The sequence below is a fragment of the Camponotus floridanus genome, unplaced genomic scaffold (assembly GCF_003227725.1).
Source record: "Camponotus floridanus strain SB8 unplaced genomic scaffold, Cflo_v7.5 scaffold28, whole genome shotgun sequence".
NCBI classification, from domain to species: Eukaryota; Metazoa; Arthropoda; class Insecta; order Hymenoptera; family Formicidae; genus Camponotus; species Camponotus floridanus.
The window spans coordinates 1,266,924-1,288,502 of NW_020229414.1; the positions used below are offsets into that span (position 1 = coordinate 1,266,924).

General features: G+C 36.8%; 1 protein-coding gene across 6 annotated transcripts in view; it reads left to right on the forward strand.

The window, feature by feature from the left end:
• LOC105257711 (AF4/FMR2 family member 4) overlaps positions 1-21,579 on the forward strand; it is a 201,692-nt gene that overhangs the window by 135,001 nt on the left and 45,112 nt on the right. For all 6 annotated transcript variants that reach the window (XM_025409695.1, XM_025409697.1, XM_025409696.1 and 3 more), the window contains 2 exons: positions 3,512-3,607; positions 7,413-7,449. In XM_025409695.1, the coding sequence (XP_025265480.1) occupies positions 3,512-3,607; positions 7,413-7,449 (133 nt within the window). The remainder of the gene's footprint in view (positions 1-3,511; positions 3,608-7,412; positions 7,450-21,579) is intronic.

Consider the following 21,579-nt stretch of genomic DNA (forward strand, 5'->3'; position numbering starts at 1 on the left):
AAAACATTAAATATGAAATGAAGGAAAAAGGAGTCTGATATTTGATGAGCTTGTTGGAAAAGTAGCTGATAGGAAAACATGATTATTAATAATTTTGATAGAAGTCGTATGTATATTAAAATATAAAAAAGCGTGTTTTAAAATATTTTTAGCGTTTCTACGCTTCTTAATATCTGAACGGGAGTTTTAAAAAAAGTAGGAGAAAGAAAAGAATTTTTTTTCTCTCGCACAAAATCATCTTTCCGAGATCTCCGGGTATAGTTCTCGCAGAACATTCGCCACGCCAATATTCGCTCGGGTTTCCCTTCCTTCGTCCGTTTCCTGCGAGCCGTCGACTTTTATCGGCACGTCGGCGTCGCGTTTCCATCGCAGTAACAAGTTTCACGGACCAATGGATCTGCAGTCGAAATTAAATTGCACTCCGGGGAGTTGGCGATTACTCACTTTCTGGGCGATACTCTACGCGCGCGACCATCGCCTGTCGATAATTGAGTATCGGTTTTGTATGTAATAATAGCGAAAGCGAAAGAGAGATAAAGTTTACGTAGAGAGAGAATAATATACAGGAGGTGCATGGCAAACGTCGAATAATTATGCGCACAATACCTGTAGTTTGGCATTTCTTTTTCGCGGAGGAAGGAGAATTTTTTGCAAAATAACACACGGAAAATGTACGATACATTCTTGATCGCGATTATTTAAATTTTATTATTCATCAGCTTCGTAATAAAACGCGTTCTGTTAAATTCTTTCTTTGAGAAAGAAAATTGCAAACGGAAAGATTTCCGAGGCAGATATTCTCTGTTTTTAATTACGACCGGGCTCTTATTGAATGCGCGCGTTAATTTTACCATTGTCGATGATACTTGTTGCTCGCGTCCATAGTTTTATCGAGTAATTTGACATTTTATACCCGGGACTGACAGGAGGATACGTATCCAGAGCATGAAACGTTTGTTTCCGTCTCGCGGATGTCGCAGATGTCGTCGTTAGTATTCCGTACAGGCTGTCGCACTAATATGATACCGCGCATTTGACGAAATTACAGTGCAATTTCCTTCTAGAACAATACGTTCTCTTGAATGCGACATTATTGATATTATGCGTGCCACGTTTTCCTACAATCCGAAACAAAATATTTATGATGCGACCGGATCTTTACGCCGCAAGCAGCCGAGCATTAAATTGACCGCGGCATTAAATTACAGGTAAATAGTTGCAAGAAATCCGAGCGTTTGAGCGTCAAACTAAAAAACAAAGTTGAAGGAATATATGTTTTTATCTGTAATAGCACGATCAAGTTTAAAGCGCCACAAACTCACTCCTCCGTGTATTATATGAGGAAGAAAGGAGATAAAAACGAGTGTACGGCTGCATAGAAATTGAAGCATTAAATTTCCCAGTTATATTCGTTTTCCACGAATTAAACTTTCAAAACGTAAATAGATTGTATCTTGAATCTTATTGTTTAGTATTTAACGTTTATTGTCACGAAAATTTTATAATATTTTAATAGCGACGAATAACTCTCCTCGATATTTTACTAAGGAAAATTCAATTTCACGTTTATTAAGGATGTTTTGCATCTGTTTTCAAAATATTAAGAATTTAATGAAAATTGTACAGAATGTCCTTACATATGTTTAGAATCTTCGGTACAATTTTTAAATCGATTCACTAAAGCGTTCACAAGTTCTAAGGATTTTAATTTGCACCGAAACATGTGTTCTTATGGGAAACTTATAACTACGTCGATTCAAATGACAAAAACACATAATAAAATAATATTCAGAAATAATATTCAGAATTTGTTTAAAATTTGCAAAAGTTTAGATAAAGAGGAAATATTTGGTCAAATAATATTATACAAATACTAACTGGTTAAAAAGATATTAAATATGATTCAACGAAGTTAGCCATGTATCTATCTGTCACAAGGCGAAATTCTCTGCCAAAAGTTCATCATTTCGATTAACAAAATTTGGAATATTTCAGTAAAAGCGTAATAAATATTAAAAAATACATTTCTGCACTATAGATCAAATTGTAATATTCCACACAATTTCTTACTCAAAATACACCAAAGTGGATATATTCAATATTGATTTTCAGCTACTTTTTGCTGGGATTGTACATACAAAACATCCTTAACGCGTGTTTGATTTAATTTATATTGCGTTTTCTTTTTTTTTTTTTTGAAATAAAATGATTTTTAGTTTCGTTTAACTCTCTTCAGATTTTCTCTTTCCGACTTTTAGAATTTTATTTCCCGCGAATGTCGAGTACGCACCGATCGCACGCAAGAACGTAAGCACTTCGCGAGCCGCGCTTTTGTCTCGTCGGCTCTTTGTTTCCCGTCGACGGGTGTCTTCTCGGTGGGTCAATGAATCGGCCTATGCGCCGCGACGACGCTCGTCCGTGGAAAATGCGTCTCGTTCGATGCGTCGGGAGAGGCGACGCATTGTGTGACAGTTTGCGACTTTGCGCCGATGGCATTTGCACTGTCACGCACCTGCACGCATGTGTGCGTCATGTGTGGGAGACACGTGTTTATATGTCAGGCATACCAAGTTGTCTTTCAAAATATTCAATTTTCTATCGGGTTTTATTTTTAAAAAGATAAACAATTTTGTTCGGAAATATATGTTGATTTTATTTATTAATTGAAATATGAAAATATCGAGAAATATTACTGTTACATCTATGAATTCTTTATGTTCATTTTTTAAAAAAAAAATGATATTGGATTTGTCTATTTATCTTTCCCATTAAGTATTTTGATCGGAATTCAGTAAATTGTATTTCAGTAAAATTTAATTGAAATTAAACGGGAAATAGGAGCTCGCGTTTACGGAATTTAATTTTAGAAAAGTCGTCTGCAAAAGTCGTCTGCTTCAGTGCGCGTGTGTGCGTACGTTAATAGGAGAGCGGTTGCGCGTGTAGAACACTTAACAGTCGTGTGAAATCCGTCCGACGTAACTTCGTGGACATTGACGTAATCGTGCCCCAGTTGCGCGCTGGCTATTACGCAAACGTGTTGTTGTGTCGAGAATCGCGATCGCTTCTTTCTCTTGTCGTCACTCGAGCGATGAGCAAAGGGATTGATTCGTCATTCGACCTCGTGGGTCTTACGTCGAAATCTTCTCTCAATATTTGCACGTTAATTGCCACCATGTAACCATGTAACCAACATATTGTCGCTCTTTATTTAGTCGCTTAATTTTAGGATGTTTTTAAAGGTGCTAATAAAGACTTTTAAATAAAAATTTTCATATTATTTTGATAAATTTAAATATCGTGTATTGCTAGAAAATAAGAAAGGCTATAATTTCTTTAAAAATTATCCAGAGAATATATTTCTCTGGAAATATAAGCTATCGCAAAAAAATTAATCTTGCGAGATCTCTAAAATTCTCGTCCCAACGGATTAATTCATTAATATGCATAAACGAGAAAATTAGTATTATCTCAGGAATTTTCATATGACTCATATTTTATTTTGCCATTTCAGGAAATGACTGTGCCGCTCACACCATTGACGGCGATCGCCCAGACACCGCGAAAGGAGCTCGAATCCAAGTTCACCTTCAACCCCCATCTAGCAAAGGTAAGAATCGATTGATCCACCCACTCGCCGATCAAAATGGCAAACGGGAATCGAGAGTAATCATTACTCCGGTTAAAGCGCTTTGATGTTTACGGTTGCTAAGAGGATGCCCTTAATCCTTCCGTTGCCAATTACGAGTTATTTTGTGAAAGAGGATACCTTCACAACTTGATCTGAAGGAAATCTTTATTCCCAATGCCGGCTACATTTCTTATAATTTTTTATTTGAAAATTATAATGAAAAACAAGAACAAACACAAGAATTTAAAAGAGCACAATAATTATAGAATCTAAATAAATTTTTAGAATATAAATAAATTTTAAATCGAAAATAAGCGAAACAAATTTTTTGTATAGCAAGAAAAATTCATAATTAAGACTCATTAAATATTGTAGTTTCTCGACTGTAGATTCTCGACGATAACAATAATTGATAATTATATAGTCGGTAAGTGTGCTGATAATTGAAAATGAGAGATATTTGAATCAGAATGGCATAGATTAATTCCGTTATCGAAAGCACGCATATTTTCGTGGCGAACGAATTAGAAACATATGAGATTAAGTTGGTGCGTGTCTCTCGCGAACGTGATAATTCAAAAGCGTGATATCGATCGCGGCAACATTTCGGTCGTTCGTGCCACTTGGCACGATGTCAAGCACCGCGGTTGTTGGCGTGTGTGCACATGTGTATATATAAGGACCGCCGGTTGTGTCGTAGGTGATACGAAGCGAGGCAAGTTTCGCGTAATATCTTATTTGCAGGAATTAGCATTTTAGTCGCCGTGAATGCTAATCTCTGAACTAAATCGCAACGATAACACAAAGATCTGCGATAACATAAATACGAGCAATTTAACAAATATATTAATTAGTAATTGTCTAAAAAAAAAACAAAAACAAGTGCGTTACATTTTACGACTTGTCGATACATTTATCTTACTTGTAATTGATATTTAATGACAAATGTGTACATAATACGCGATCGCTATCTTATGCCAATTGAAATTGACGGTTCCGATATTTATGGCATGCTTAACTAATCGTCTAATTGAGCGTTTAATTAATCGGAATAAACACCCGGGTTACTGTTATTGAAACATGGTTTCGACAAGCGGAACATTGATACCTACGGGCGGAATAATTCTGGAGCAATAATGTCGGCCGGATGGGAAATGTCTCGGATCGCATTAATTCGAGCTAGGTCCCGTGCTACTTGGCAAGGTATCAAACGTTTGCTGCTCTCAAAAGCTGCAGCGGCCATAACGCGCCGACATTAGGGTGGGACGAGGTTGGAGCAGGGTTGACGTTGCGAAAGAGAGAGAGAAAGAGAGAGAGAGAGAGGAAGGAGAAAAGAGAAGGAAAGAGAATGCGGTGAGCCTCGTAAGAACGTCGGTTTAATTCGGGGTACGTTCTTCTTTACAACGATGTCGTTTTGCGGTAATGTTCATCCAACGTAAAAACTCCGCGCTTGACCGAAACACAGTGTTACACTATGTAAATAAAACTGCGGACGAAACTAATCCGTCTGGCCACGCACGTTTTCCTTTTCAAACTTGTTCCCTATCGCTCTCTGACAAGTCGTGACAGTAGCCTTACTTTCTCTGATATGAAAATGTATCTACGTATTTTATAGTATAATGAAGCAAATGTCTTTATAAAATAAATAATGCGATCTATTTTTAACAGAAAATGAAGAGGCGGAATTCTCTCTCTCTCTTTTTCTGTCGACAATTTTTTTTAGTTTAGTTTGAACACAAGATTACACATTATATTAAATGCCCAGCATTATATAATAATTAGATTTATTGGATTTTATGTAGATTTGATTCAAGCTTTTATTATAGCTTTTGCACTTGCAATAACATTTAAAATCACGCGATAAAGGAAGCTTATATATATAACGGATAATCAAATATAAATTTACAAAGAACAGTAATTAAATATTAAATAACGTGATTCGAAAGGGAAACAAAATTAAAGAAACAAGAAGGGAGAGAAATATTTCACGATTTATCGGAAAGTAATCGAGTAACTAATCGGATAAAAATTTGCCGGTTTGCAAGCAAGTTAACTAATTTATGCGCATTACTTATTAATATTGATTTCTGACAATTTTTATGAAACTTTGATCTCGTAAAACTTTAACTTTATCGCCGTTTTACAACGTCGCAAACTGATTTACAACGTCTGGGAGGACTTTGCGTAATATTTGCAACCTGATACCGCTGCAGGAGAGACTGCATTGCGTATTATAAATTCGTTTCCTGTTTTTACCGTCCCGTCGACGAAACTGCGGAGAGAATCGGCGGCAAAGAGCTGGGAAAAAAGTGCGCGCGGTAAAAAAGAAAGAAAAGAAGGGGAAAAGAGAAAGAAGGAGAGAGAGAGAGAGAGAGAGAGAGAGAGAGAGAGAGAGAGAGAGAGAGAGACGAGGCAAAATCGGCCTCGTAAAAGTGGATTAATTCGGACCGTCGTATATATACATATCTTTCCGGCCGAGATCCCTTTTGCGCGCGCGCGCGCACGCGCGAATAAATTGTAATAACGGGCGAATGCAAAATCGCTGCCGGCATTTTCTCCGCTCAAACGTCGCGAGAATTACTCGCGGACTTACCGGAATGAGAAATATAGCGCGAACCACCATTCGCCAAATTGTGCAGCACGTGGAATCTGTCCGCGGTCGATTTCGCTCTTTCGCAGATGAAAGGAATCGTTACGCGATATAATACCCGCATTTTGTAGACGACATAATCACCGTTTTAACAGCTATATGCGTGTTATAATCCTAGTGTTCACGTCATGAAATGAAATTCTTTTAGTTCTGTTATTTCTTCTTCCATTTCTTTTATTACAATTGATAGTAATATAATAATAATAATTATTATTATACTATTATTATACTATTCCTTTCCGAGTACCGAATAAATAAATACCGTAATAAACTCAGATTATCAAATAATGTTAAGCATATTATTAAATTCTTAAATTTCACAAACATACATTTGTCAATTTAAATAATAATAATAATAATTATTATTATTATTATTATTTAAATTGACAAATGTATATGTATGTATGTTTGTAAAATTTAAGAATTTAATAATTTGCTTAACGTTATTTGTTAATCTGAGTTTATTACGGTATTTATTTCCTCGGTACTCGGAAAGCATTTAATTATATGATGCAAGTTGATTATTTCGCGTGAAGTTTCACGGGAATGCCGCCGAGACTGATATATTATTTCATTCGCGATTACAAGAATGTACGTAAAGGGCCGCCAAACCGCGCGATAAATTTCTATTATGCTGGGAGAAGGGTCCGCGGTATCAAGGGAGACGCAGCGACGCGCTGTAAATTACTCGATGCGGAAGCTGGGAGAGACAAAGTACACTTTCGCGGTTTCCTTTACAAATTTTCCTAGATCCGTTTAATTTCCCGCTGCTTTCGCGAACTTTCTCTTTTCGCCATTTTGCAGTTTGACCGGCGTTAAATACTTATCTGCATTGTTTGGAAACCTTTTTATATAAACAATCCATGCGCGAATCGTTTGCCTTATGCCATTTTTCAAAAGCCAATATAATTATTATTCAAATACATACATAAGATGTCCCGCATTGACATGTTACTTTCTAGGAATGTTGTTGGATTTTGAAGAAAGGAAAACGATTCGAATTATTTTTGATTCAGTTTTTCCTAATGGCAGTATATTATGCAATTGCAGATATTAATTTCTACAATTAAAATTATTTTTAAGATTTGATTCGTAACCGTTGTTTAATTTTCAACATATTTTTATCTTTTGCAGTTGACAGAAGTGACTCCACCAGAACCTGCAAAGCCTCGTGAGTAGAACCTAGAAATTTTCATTATTTCTTTCTATGTTGTGTCTTCAGATGAAATATGCATGTTTGAGAGTGCGATCGTGATTTAATTGATTATTTGTCGTTGGTGGGGGGGGGGGGGCAGCTTAATATGGGTATTTAATTGCGACATTGCGTAAGAAACTTATTTTTCGCAAAATAATTGTGGCAAACAATTTATAGTTTTTATACAGTACAAATGCATATGATGCAATAAGATATTTGCATATATACAGAGTGTGTCCCAGTTATCTTCCGTCATCTTTCAAAGACAGATTCCTGGGATCATTTGAAGGCGATTTTTCCTCAGCGAAAATGTCAATAAAGGCCATCATTTTTTGCATGTTCCCGATTTTTGTCATCATATATCTTTGCAATTAAGTCTTAAATTAAGCTCTCTTATTAAAGAATTATTTAACGATTATACACATATACATACGTGTTTTATAAAAGTAGGTAGAATATAAAGTCCTTGTCAGATTTGTTGTACATTTTTACAAGCTGGTTTATTAATGTCGCTCCTAACTTTCAAGTCGAATTATATTTCGATATTTACCGTAAATATTTCGCGATAAAACACATTGTGTCAGAATGCACAATATAGGGATTAACCATCACCGGGGGATATAATTTTTCGAGACCGTCCGCCATATTCGGCGATTTAAATGGTCACGAATATTGCTGGAAACGATATTTCAGAATCATACGTATGGTCGAAGGAATATTAATCAGCGCATCTGTAACTCGCGCGTGCGGTATCGATATAAAGTTCACGGATCGATAGTTATACATATATATTCGTTAACATGTAAAAAAAAAAAACGAAGCGAGAGAAACATTCGCGGCGAAAAGCGACCAACGCGTTGTCGAACATAAAACCTGTGGATTCCATGCAAAATCTCGATCGTCGATTTTGCGGGTGCGATTTCATGAATCAACCATCCGTGACCTCTGCCATTCGTTCATTCAGCCGTTTAAGCGCTCGAAATACATGTTATTTATTCGCTCGTGCGCGATCCTACCGCGACTCATTTATCGCGAATACACAGATTATTTGCACGAAGCAATTCTCAATCCGTGGCTTAATCTCGTTATCGGTTTTTTGTAACATCCATATTTTTCGCAAGTAAAATATCGACACATCTTAATATAAACATAAACAATTTCGTGGCTTGTAAGAAACGATTTGCATAGACTATCGTTGCATTGACGTTGAATTTTTCCTCGGAAAAAAAGGCATTAACGATTATTTCGCGATAAAAATGCAACCGCGAAAACTCGAAAGCGTAATATTCGTGTAGCGAGCGTTTAAATATTTGACATCTTTTTGCGAAAATTGACGACCAGGAAGCTTTTCAACAATACTATTGTGTTCGTTAAATTTAACGTTTTTTTCAACATATTGAAACCCAAGAGACATATATTATTAAAAATTGATTAACGAGTTTTGTATTTATTAATACCGTTTACGATATATCTTCAATGATCTTCTGTTAAATGAGCAACCTGTTTATGCACGAATTAATTATAAATTTCATCAAGAGAGCTCCATTCATTACAATGAATAATAAATATGTTTGATCAAATTGATTAGCGGAATCGATGTTCGCGCAAGTAATTTCACAAAATTGCTCTTTGCAAAGTTTTATAATTCTATTTCACTTAACGGTTACATATCCGATCTGAAAAATCTGTAGATTTATCAATGTTTTAAACGAATGCTAGAACGATTTTTCATGAATTAATTACTTCCCTCCCGCTCTCTCTTTTCCCCCGCCGTTTTCTACCCGATGCTCGAATAGTGACCACTTTACAACGGCTATTATCGAGGTTACAACCATTCCTCGCCAACAATCGGGAGTTGGGCGGGACGAATTTGGTTCTCGTTGAGTAAATTTGAACTAGTCCCCGCGATAAGCCTATTTCGCACCCTTTACACAGTTGCATTCTGCGAAAATCACCTAATTCGTTTAAGCTTGTCAAAGAAACCGCGAGTTAATACAAACGAAAATACGACGCATGTACAACATGCGTGAAGATAATGGATAGACATTTTCTCTCCTAAAATTTTTTTGCTCTCTTTTCTTCTCTAAATTAAAAAACAATAAATTAAAGTAGGCTATGTATGAATAATGTAAAGTAAGATGTAGTAGAAATCATAGTAATAATAATGGAAATTCTTAAATGAAAATATCGATAACAGATATACTAGTGATGCAATAACAATTAATAGAGAAATTGATAGTGTCAAATTAAAAAGTCGATTAATAAAAATTATAATTATTATTTTAAGTTTAAATAAATCTCTGTAAGCAAGTGGGGAAATAGATGAAATTTTTTTACATAGATAACGATATTATAATTAACTCGGTAATTATGCATACACTATTGCGATTATGCAAATTGCTTTATGATGCAACAATAATTCGCGATTGAATTAAATGATATTTCTCATAACTGTGATTTAGTTGGAAAAAGATAGAAATTACTGAAATAGATACAAGCGGCTGAAATGGATGATGATAAACATTCACGTTTCTTCTTTATCAGAATTTCGTGGAATGGCATTCTATATATCGTAGTGCAATTACGGCGTATCAGTTTATTTCTCTCTGGAATCACGAAGGTCGACAGTTTCCCGTTAACGAAATTTAATGCAAGATCCGCGAACTGCAACAGGATTCGCCGAAGAATCCATTCCCGCGAATTTCTTCTGGATCAGAGAGGACACGGTTTACGTTCGAATAATATCACGTTTTCCGGAATCGATTCGATGCAAAGTACACTTGAAGAATGATCGGAAATAATAATGTCGATTCGTGATTTTTTCGATTCTTTGTTATCAAATGTTTGATAAATTACATAAAAAACGGATTTCGATTTTGATTTGAAAAGAAATTTTATATAAATTTTCCGAAAACGTATGAGAAGAGATTCTAAAGAAAAAATTGTCGATCTTATTTCGGTGATAAATCTACCTCGCGTTTGAACTTTCGCATTTCGGCTTGTTGTAGGCGCGGTAAGTTTTGACCCAGTCTGTACCTTGATGCTTCATTGAGCAAATTAATGAGGACCGCGCGACATTATTGAGCCACGCAGGCGCACACGTGTAACATCGTCGGCACAATACCCGTTGTAATATCGTGATCTGTGAGCTTGCTCGATGAACAATATTAACATTACGCAATACAATACAGATTGCGCAATATTATATCCAAGTATCTCGATGATCAGAGAAAACGCTCACAATTTTATCATATGCAGAATTAGATACAAACATAATTAATTTTCACAGGTTCTTAAATTAATTTAATTTTCCTTCAGCAAGATTTCTTTCACTTATCATCAGGAATCATTTAAATCTAGTTATTTATTTAAAGATTAGGCTTTAGATGTGGGTAGAATTCTCTTAGCATTATTATCAGACACAATTTGTATCTTGAAACTAGTTCGCATGGAGACTCTCAAAGGAAGATTCCCGAAGGACAATTTCCTGTAGTCATATTCGAGGGTCTTGTTAAAAATTCCGACGTGTCCCTTAATAAATAAGGAGCCAGTAGCGAAACGGAGTTAATTTCGCGAAGCGCCTTGATTAACGCGCGAAGGAGGCGATGGAGTCGAGGTCGCGTCGAGCTGATTAAGAGAGGAGGGAAGCGCGTTAAACGCTGGGATCCCGACATGCGTGTGATACCGCCCACGCCCACGTCCTGATCTCGCCTACCTGTCTGCGCACGTGTTGCCCACGCGGGTTAAACTCGTAGCTACGCCGCTTCCTACGAGAACATCGGTGTTAATGAGCGAAGGCGCGATCGCGTGACTGACACGACCTTTGACGAACTCCGGGCCACATATGACACCACCCGGGGTGAATGAGCGATAAACGACCATGTCGAATCGTTCATCCCTTATTCACCCTAACGATCAAACAACTCGGCAGTCGTCACGCGTGGATTATCCTTTCTATAGGGAGTCCTCGCAATGTTCTATACTTTGAACAATGAAATTTTAATTAGAAAAACTTGGCGCTGCCAATAAAATTGGCATATATTCCAGTTAAATATATATTGGAAAAAAAAATTGGAACATATTCTAATTATTAATCTAACATTTAAATTTAATTGCTTAGTTTCTTTAATTAATTTATATCGATTTATACGTGGAAATTTACACTTTTAAGCTGAACAATATACTAATAAAATTGGCAACGCCAAGTTTTTTTAATTAAAATTTTTTGTTTTGTATTAATTTTCAATTTTTTAATATCATTATTTTTGAAAATTAAAGCAACTGTTTTGTGTTTTTAATTAAAATATTTTTATTTAACTTGTACAAGTTTTCTTCTGTATACTTTTATTTATCTTGTACAAATTTTTATTCTTAGTTGGCGCAATTTTTTTTATATCACTATTTTTATAGACAATTACACTTACTGAACTTGGCGCCCTTTTTTTCTTTTTTTTTTTTTAAGTAGGTTTTTAAGGATTTAATAAAGTCACCAGTATCGAGCATTCCTGAAATATTTAAGAATCTGAATTTTGTATCATATGCTGAGTTCAAAAGAAAGAAATAAAATAAATTTCTTATCTAAATTATGAGAAAAATATTACGAGGGAGGATATTTTATTTATCTTGAGAGGAATGCCGTTTATTGTAAGTTACATCATAAAAATTAAGAACGCAAAATAAAAAAAATATAGTAGTTAAATTTATAATCTCGAATTTGTTAGCACAATTTACATCCATTACATCCATTCTGCATTATATAAACTATTAGGTTTATGTTTTAGAAATCATGATATGTGTATAATATAAGAAATTTTGTATGAAACCTTCAATATTAATGAAGTTAAACGATCATCCCAAAAAACTTAGCGAAAGCAATCTATCGGCGAAGCCGCGCAAATTCTGAAAATAATATACGATAAAACATACATTTGAGAATGATGACCATTTCCTCGGCAAATGGATTACAATGGATTACGAACCTCGCAAAGTTATCTCGAAATTCAGGAATAGATATCAATCAATGTCGTTAGTTCGATGCTCGTAATTGACCCAGTGAAGAGTTTAGTTTCCCGACTCTCAGATGCGTGCAGGTATTGAAGATGATCTTGCAATGAATGATGTATCAGATAAACCCTCATGTTCTCGATTCGCTCTCTTAATTCCTTCAAGGATCTTGCCTTGTATCTTGCAATCTCCTTTTTATCTTCTTAATACTTTTTTTTTTCTCTGTTGCTCATTTTCATCCAGCATCATCCTGCGTCATCTTTCCCTCCTTCGCTCCTTCATCTTCCCTCTTCGCTCTCGTCGCAAAATTCTCGCCCTTCGCGTTTGTCCGTCTTCCTCCTCGCTTCCTCGCCATTATTCTCCATTCGCTCTCTCTTTCTCTCTCTCTCTTTCTCTCTGTGCTTCCTCATCCTGCCGCTTCCGCCGTCCGCGATACGCCGAGTAGAATGAGTGAGGGTGACGAGATGAGGAGGTTGATTGGTTTCCATGGAAACCAACCAGCTTTGCACTGGCATCTCTCGGTTGAACCGCCGCCGTCGTCGTCTATCGCGCCGCGCTGCACGTCGCTCGTTTCGCCAACCGATGCGATACGCCGGTAACATCGATGAGAAACCGAAGCGGCTCTTCTGAATTTCACGAACGTGCCCCGGAGGGAGAACGGCGTCTATTTTCGAACGTTTTGCGGCAGTTATTTCACTCCCAAAGGTGGGAAGAGCGCCTTCGTCGGTGGCCAGGAATCGGTTAACGAAGAGTGAAAATGTTTCCGATGGAGAATGTGTAATATAGAGAAACGTGGGTGCATAAAATTTGTGCTATTTCCATTTTCTTTGAGATGTGTTTCGAATTTATTTCGCTGGTTCTCGCTAGAATGAATGATTACGAGGATTTTTATTCAATGATTATTTCTTCTGAGAGAGAGTCGTAGATAGTAAAGATATAATAAAGGTATTATTTAACTGATAGATGCTAGCCAAATAGAATGACAAATACGATTTCGACATTCGTAGTTTAATCGCTGCTTCATATTCAATAAAATTATCATCTCGTTAATCTTTTTCACTCTTGTAAATCGTATAAACTTGACGTAGCGTTTTGCGACAATTTTTCACACTCGCAGTAATCTAGCAGTGCATATAAGTCTAGTAATAAATCAAATATATATTAACCTTTGTTCCAGTCTAGCGATGCTAAAAGGAGGGCGAAAAAATTAATATTGATTTATTTGTGCCAATAACAAAGTGCGAAAAAATTAATGCTGATTTATTTGTGCTAATAACAATGTCGAGCTCGTGTTTAGAAGAAAGCCGATCTCTGGCTCTTTATAGACTCATCCATCGGATAATCGGTAATAATTATCTTGATGAACGAGATAGATAGATAGAAAGAGAGAGAACTAGAAAGAGGGAGGGGGGGAGAGAGAGAGAGAGAGACGCGTCGCGACGACCACCACGACGTGGAGAATTTCAGGCTTGCGGCAGTAACTCCGCCGCCATCGTCACCACCACCGCGGTGCAATTCCCGTGACATTAATTATTGAAATCGCCGTTGGCGTCCCATCCAACCATATCTCTCTCCCTTCCTCTCCCTCTCTGTCTCAGTCTCTCTCTCTCTCTCTCTCTGTCTTCGTCCTTTCCTCCCCCCCGGATTCCTCCCTGTCCTGTTTCCCACCGTTTCTCGTCACTGCACTCTTCTCGGTCGCGATCTCGAACTTCTCTCGAGCGTTCCATCTCCTTCCCCAAGCTGCTTTCCCTCCCCCGCGACCGACATCTCGGTCCTCGCGCTCTCTCCTCAGCCTCGTTTTCTAGTTCGGAGGAAATCCCCTGGGCTAACTTCGCCGAGAAGTAGCCTAGGGACTGCACCTGCTTAATATTCAATCGCTCGGATCGCCTCGTCTCGCTCGTAAACGCAGCAAGATGCGAAGCAATCGAGAGGTGGAGGATCGAAACGACGAGCTCGGAAAAACGAAAGACGCCTGATTTTATTTGTAATCTGTGATTTGTAGGATGTTTCGTTGTTACAGGGTATATTCTTTCACCTTGTTTGAATATTCTCGTGAACGTAACACGACAAAGGGTCGGGCTGTCTTGACGGGATTCACATTTTCCACTTGTGCAATCTTCATTTTCTGCTCTTTTAGATTTAGCTTAGCTCCTAAGGTAGCCCGTAGTATCTTTAATTCACTACAGCGACAGGCTAACATCATTCATCAACCGAAACGACTTTGAAATATCGTTGGACGGTCTGTCCCACGTGAGGGGAATCTACTGCGGTTAGGCATCCCGAAAGCGATATCTCTAATCTCTCGTAGCTCGTTATCCCGTCTCTTGGTTTAAACGAATCGTTGCTTTTCTTTCGCGATGAAAATTCGCGGCGAATTGGAGAGACGTGCTCCGCACGCGCGCTCATATGTTTTGAATCAATATTTTGGATAGCTTACGGCGACGCGATTCAAATTTCCTGGTAGAAAAACGTTGATTGGCCGACAAGAGAAAAAAATGTAGCGGGAAAATATACGACATGTATACTCTTTCAAATAGCATTTATCGCGAAAAAACGATACTACCGCGTGCGCGAGTTATCGGAATTGCTGCTCTGAATTTTTTTTTAGACTGCTCTGAATTTTTTTTTTTTTTAGACTTCATCGTCAATTTGCGACGCAGATCGAGATGAAATGTCGCGCAACTTTACGAATGGCGCTTTGTTCTCGAGACGATAGACCGAAGACACGAATGGATGATGCGTCACGTTCTTGCGCGAAGTTGAGTTGTCGCTATGAATAAATCATTAGTCTCTTCATTACAATATAGGTATACATATTGCCATTCCAACGGTGTTGTAGTGTTTGATACACAATTGAACAGGTGGTTCTAGTTATCGGATTAAGCTAACATTATCATTCATTGAACTTTAAAGCAGCCAATTTTAATACATTAATCATTGTGTTGTCACTTTAATCGTATTAATTTTAATATATTAATCATTTTCATTCTTGTCACTTTAATCGTCTTAATTTTAATCAAATGCGACAATTTTTCATAAACGAAAGTTGTTTGGGATATTAAGTAATTTCGTGATGAAAAATTTGAGCGATCATTGAAAGCGGTAGACGGGTTATATCTACATCCGACATCTGATATGTTTGCGATGTCTAGGGTCATTGTAATTTATAGCCTCATAGGCTGTGAATTCTTTTATCATGACCCGATTTTTTTTTGTCGAGATTATCACAATGACAATCGGCGAGACGAGAGATAAAAAAATACTATAAAATACAGATTAGCTCAAGTTGGCACATCAAAAGGGCAAATATTAAATATCACCGCAATAAGCTATTAAATTATATGATCGTGGAATACATTGTAGAATGATTTGATCCATTCCAATGTATTACGGACATTCAAATCGATAATGTCTAGTCGGATTTTCTCGTCGTGTTTTGAAGCGATATATTAACGTTGGCATGCTGATTCGATCTAATTTTACTTCAATGACAAAATAACAGTTGCTACAATAAATCGGTTTAATTAAAAAAGCACATATTTGCGGGTAAGTTGAGGGAGCAAAGCTAGTATTACATTACAATGAAATTTTTATGAAATGAAATTTAGCATTTGATGCAGTTTATTTAATTGGATTAATTTTGATAGATCTTGGTATTTTCAACTCTTGAAAAAAATTAAATATTACAAATATTATATTTTTACGTACATGATAAATGAGTACTTTGCTTAAAATCGTAAATAAAATATATTCACCCACAACTGTGCAGAATCATTGTCGTTTCAAATATATGCTGATTTATTTATTAATCTTTTCATTACAGTAATCGTCGAGAAAGCCTTTGTATTTATAGTTTGACTTTCACGCATCGCTCGCGTGTAATAATTTTATTGTGACATTTTGCTTGCGTGTTTTTTTTTAAACATGGGGAAGAGGGAGAGTGGACGTCGCGCCGCGGAAAGCGATCGTAATCTAATCATGTGAAGGTTATTTAATATTATATGTCGAAACACGCTATAGCAACATGATAAGCGATCTTCCGTGAGAGATTCAATTTCTGCAAATTAAAGCACGCCACATTTTCCTCCGACGAGTCTTTTTCCCCATAACTTTGTTATATAAAAATACAGACGAATATATTTATTTAAATTTTCCATCGACTATGAGTCATAGTGAGAACAAAAAAAATGCCATCATATTATTCGCGTTAACGATATAAAATTGCACGCAGAAGAAAAAAATAGATACGTCGACAAATATTGCTGCAATGTATTGATAAGTGTATCGATAAACTGCAGTTTGTTATTAAATCTCAGCTGCATAGTTGGATTATATATATTGTTGTTACGCTTTCGATGCTGGTGTAGCAATAATGCTTTCTCGAGGAGTTGTTGCAAACTATTTCGCACTGGATATTTGCATACAATGCGCACTTATCTATTTTAAGCTTACAAGCGAGTATTTTTCTCTCTTGCTCTTCTTCTTCTTTTTTCCTTAAATAAAATTTTGTTTATCGTTTTACCATTTTTCCAAACGAGGCTTCAAGGGCGCGATTCTTTAGAAATTTGAACAGACGCGGATCTTGAAGGGAGAGCCGATAGAAATTTATCATTCGGGCCGGGTCCAACGCGCGCTTCGAGATAATTTTATCGGGTGTCCTTGGCAATCAATTCGGAAAACCGGGTACTTATAACTCGATTACGTAATCGCGCCCGTGTAATCCAACTGCAAGGTTGGCGAGGTCGCCGCCATTTATTTACAGGGGACATTATTGTGCCGGACAGTATTATAATTGGACGAATCAAATTTTCATTCATTTCGCGTATGTGCCAGAGGTCGACGTCGTCGGGCCTCTAATGAATCGCGAACGCAGCGGCGCGTCACTTGGTGCGGAAGTTATATTTAACGCGTTGAACACACCGGCAATTCTCTCGCCGGTTTTGCTCGCTCACGCTGGAATAGTGCATATAATCACGTGGAAAATAACGGCGTATCACGAGCGATAACAAACGTGTACGATAACACGTTTGCATACATCGCTAGGGGCTTGAAAAATTCATCAGTTGTCCACATGTCAATATATTTCACGCGTCAAATTTATTCTACTCCTAAGAGTTTCACATTTATTTTCTATAAATTATCTATTTTTCTTTATAATATCTACACTGAGAAAAAAATCTGGTTGCATTAATTAGAATTCCGGTAGATTCAACCAGTATGTCTGTTAGAAAATGGACAAACTAGAATTCTTATAGGAATTACCAGATGAATCTGATTAATTTCTTCCTGTTAAGTTTACCAAATTTTCCGGTAATAATACTAAACTCTCCAGCACCAAGTCGTCTAAAATTTTGTCCATCTAATCTCAAAAGTCTGTTTAATATTATAAATTTCAACAAGATTATTGAATAAATTCAAACTAGAGTATTGAATAAATTATTTTAAATTCAGTTTGTTAGAAATTAAACTGATGCAAGAAGAGGACGCAGCTCAAACACACACAATCAGAGAGCTACCGTCCTCTTTCTGGCATTACTGTTCGTAAGAGAAAAAAAATATATTTTGGATTTAATATTAATACTAGTTCTTTATATACATTTCATGGCAAATATTGAATACGAGTTAAGTTAAGAGTCGCCTAACGGCGAGCAAAGAAGTTAATGTAACAAGAAATTTTATAGATTCAACCAGAAAATAAATATAATGAAAAAATAGGTAAATAATAAGATATATAATAAGATAAATAATAGAATAAATATAATAAAAAAATAGATAATTAATACACTGAGAAAAATCGTTTGATTGTACCAACAAGAGATTGTACCAACAAGAGATTGTACTAATCAAATCCTTATAGTAAAATCTATTAAACGTTCTAGTTAAAATAAATTAATAAAAAATCGAGTCATCATGATAACTAGAAATTCTTTGATGGAACCAAAATGCCTTCAATCATACACCTCTTGTTGGTACAATCAAACGATTTTTCTCAGTGTATTAATTATCTATTTAATTATCTATTTTTTTATTACATTTATTCTATTATTTATCTTATTATATATCTTATTATTTACCTATTTTTTCATTATATTTATTTGATTATATTTATTGTGCGTCCCCCTTGTGCTCCATTGCGTAACAACAATAGCACCGGTATATTTTGAGTAACAGGTTGTTATGGCTGCTTCCGAAAGCCTATGATAATCTCTCGAAAAAATCGTTGACATATAATTATGCATTAGCACGAGTATGCGGTAAGCATGGAAATGGTTAAGCAACACCTCTCTCGCCGCTACAGTCTTCATCTTGCACAAGCCGTATCCCATAATAACGGTTCGCCGCATCCCGACAATCCCCCGAGTTCCCGCTCTGCCTCCGCCGAGCGGCGAGCGCTTAATATCACAATTCCGCCATTAATTAGCATCCTGCTAACCGCGGGTATATATGCGACAGGAAGACGGCGGGAAAAATACCGCGCGTGTTATAAATAAACATGCATCCATGTTTACCGAGGCTGCGACGAGCAGGAGAAAAAAATAGACACGTGTTACATTCGTTTGTCGCGACGTCTGGAATTCTTATATTTAGCAGCGTTAATGTATACCTTGAATAGTGTTACGTGATATTTACATATGCTAATTGCACGGTATTTCGCGATAATTACTCGTGAATTATCGATTAAAGACAAGCTTTCCCCCGAAGGCGACCAAGTACTTTGCAACCTCGCGCATAATTCCGTCATCTCGACGAGAAATTGGACATGCCGCTCGTTAGACGTTAGCGAGTTGTAAAGTTCAGTCTGGAATGCGAGGGAAGGTGTCTTTGATCGCCTGCGGGATCATAAAGCGCGCCGGCAGCATTTCGAGCGCGTGCTTTACGAGGTCTGTATGGACTTGACGTGTCTAAGGACCGCGGATCGTTAAATGTCCATCTGCATCTCGGCGACGTCTCTCTCTCTCTCCCCCCGCGAATCCTTTTACGATAACGGCCTGCCCGCTCGTCGCACGGATCTTTCTATCGCGATCGGCACGAAACTTCTCCTGGAGAACATGGAAGAGGAGGCAACGAAAAATGTATTCATACATCGTAGATGGCATTTTAACGATTCGGATGAGTACAAGTACTCGGAAAAGAAGAGAGCTACTTCATCGAATAGAAAAATACGCGAGGACGAGTCGCTTCTTTGTCTCCAAACAGTTCACTTTTATATATCTCTCTTTTTATTTATAACCGACCGTAATTTATACACTGAGAAAAATCGTTTGATTGTGTCAACAAGATGTGTATGATTGAAGGTATTTTTTGGTTAAATTAAACAAGAATTTCTAGTTATTATGATAAGACTTGATTTTTTATAACTAGAACGTTTAATAGATTTTACTATAAGGATTTGGATAGTATTTTCTGGTTGGATCTATAAAATTTCTTGTTACTTTAATTTCTTTGCTTGTCGCTAGGCAACGTATTAACATTAAATCCAAAGTATATTTTTTTTTTTACGAGCAGTAGTGCCAGAAAGAGGACGCTAGCTCCTTTGATTGTGTGTGTTTGAGCTGAATCCTCTTCTTGCATCAGTTTAATTTCTAACAAACTGAATTTAAAATAATTTATTCAATAATCTGGATTGAATTTATGCAATAATCGTGTTCACCATATTAGACAGACTTTTGAAATTAGATGGAAAAAATTTTAGACGACTTGGTGCTAGTGAGTTTAGTATTATTGAGTTTATATAACCAGAAAATTTGGTAAATTTCACAGAAAGAAATTAATTATATTCATCTGATAATTCCTACAAGAATTCTGGTTCGTCCATTTTCCAACAGACATACTGGTTGAATTAATCTATTAGAATTCTAATTAATGCAACCAGATTTTTTTCTCAGTGTATCTTTTGAAATTTTGTCAGTTTGTCGAAAGGAAGCGATTCGGATATTTTTAAAATCGCACGAGGTAGGATGCTTAAACTGGAACATACGCATCCTCCTATATTCGTTTGTCGCGACACCTGTCTATTTTAAGCACTGCGTAACCGTTTTGCGTTTTACCTTTGCCATTCCGCTTCGGGGATCGATACCTGTTGAGTGTGCGACCACGCATTCGCGTTACGTATCCGCAAAACGTATATATGCCGTCAACGCGACGTGCGTACGCGCACGTATGCGTCCCATTCTCCGAGATTATGTCAGCTCATGAATACATACACGTTATAACTGTCATCGGATGATTGATAAATCTATACTACTCCTCTCTACACATTGCTCTCTCTCTCTCTTTCTCTTTCTCGATATTATTTACCATACAAGTTGCCGGCAGATACACGTTTCCGCTTCCGGCAAACATGAGGAACTGTTTTCTGCCACATGTATTAAAGATAACTGAAAGGACACATCGGAAAGATGAAATCAATCGGGATAATTGCGATAGCAGATGGCGAACGCATTATTATGTATATAATTTACTCCAATTAATATACATGTAATTATCGTTAATATGTATTATTAATTGCCCCCTTTAATAATAATTGTAACAATTAATAATAATTAATAATAATTAATTTTCTAAATAATAACGCAATTTATGAGTATAATTCTTAATGACTTTGCGGTTATTACATTAAATAAAGTTGTATTTGTAATTTAATCGAGTTTGATGGAATTATTTTATTGCGCTGATATTATTTGCGCTCGCATTTATTACAATTGACGATCGAAATTAGCGATAATTTTATTTCCCATAATTATCACTTTTTCCGCCGTCCACTTTTCCGTGATGCAATATCTTGTTGCGATGCCTCAATGAAGAATCCGATACTATTCCCTCGCGGTCGGACGACGATGAAAACCGGTTGAGAATAATCCCAATGCGCGGCATGGCCGATAATCAGCTTAATTATTTATCCGTTTCTCGGTTTTGATGAAGCGAAATAAAAATTAAAGCCGCGGATTTCCCAGCAAATTCGAGCGGACGAAGGATCGGCGATCGTCGCACGTTGCATCCGAGATAATGACTCGCGGGATTTAGACGTGGCTTAACGTGGATTGGCAATTACCTCTTGATTCGTTTGATCTTTTTCAACGTCGCGTCGTCGCGATGTCGGCG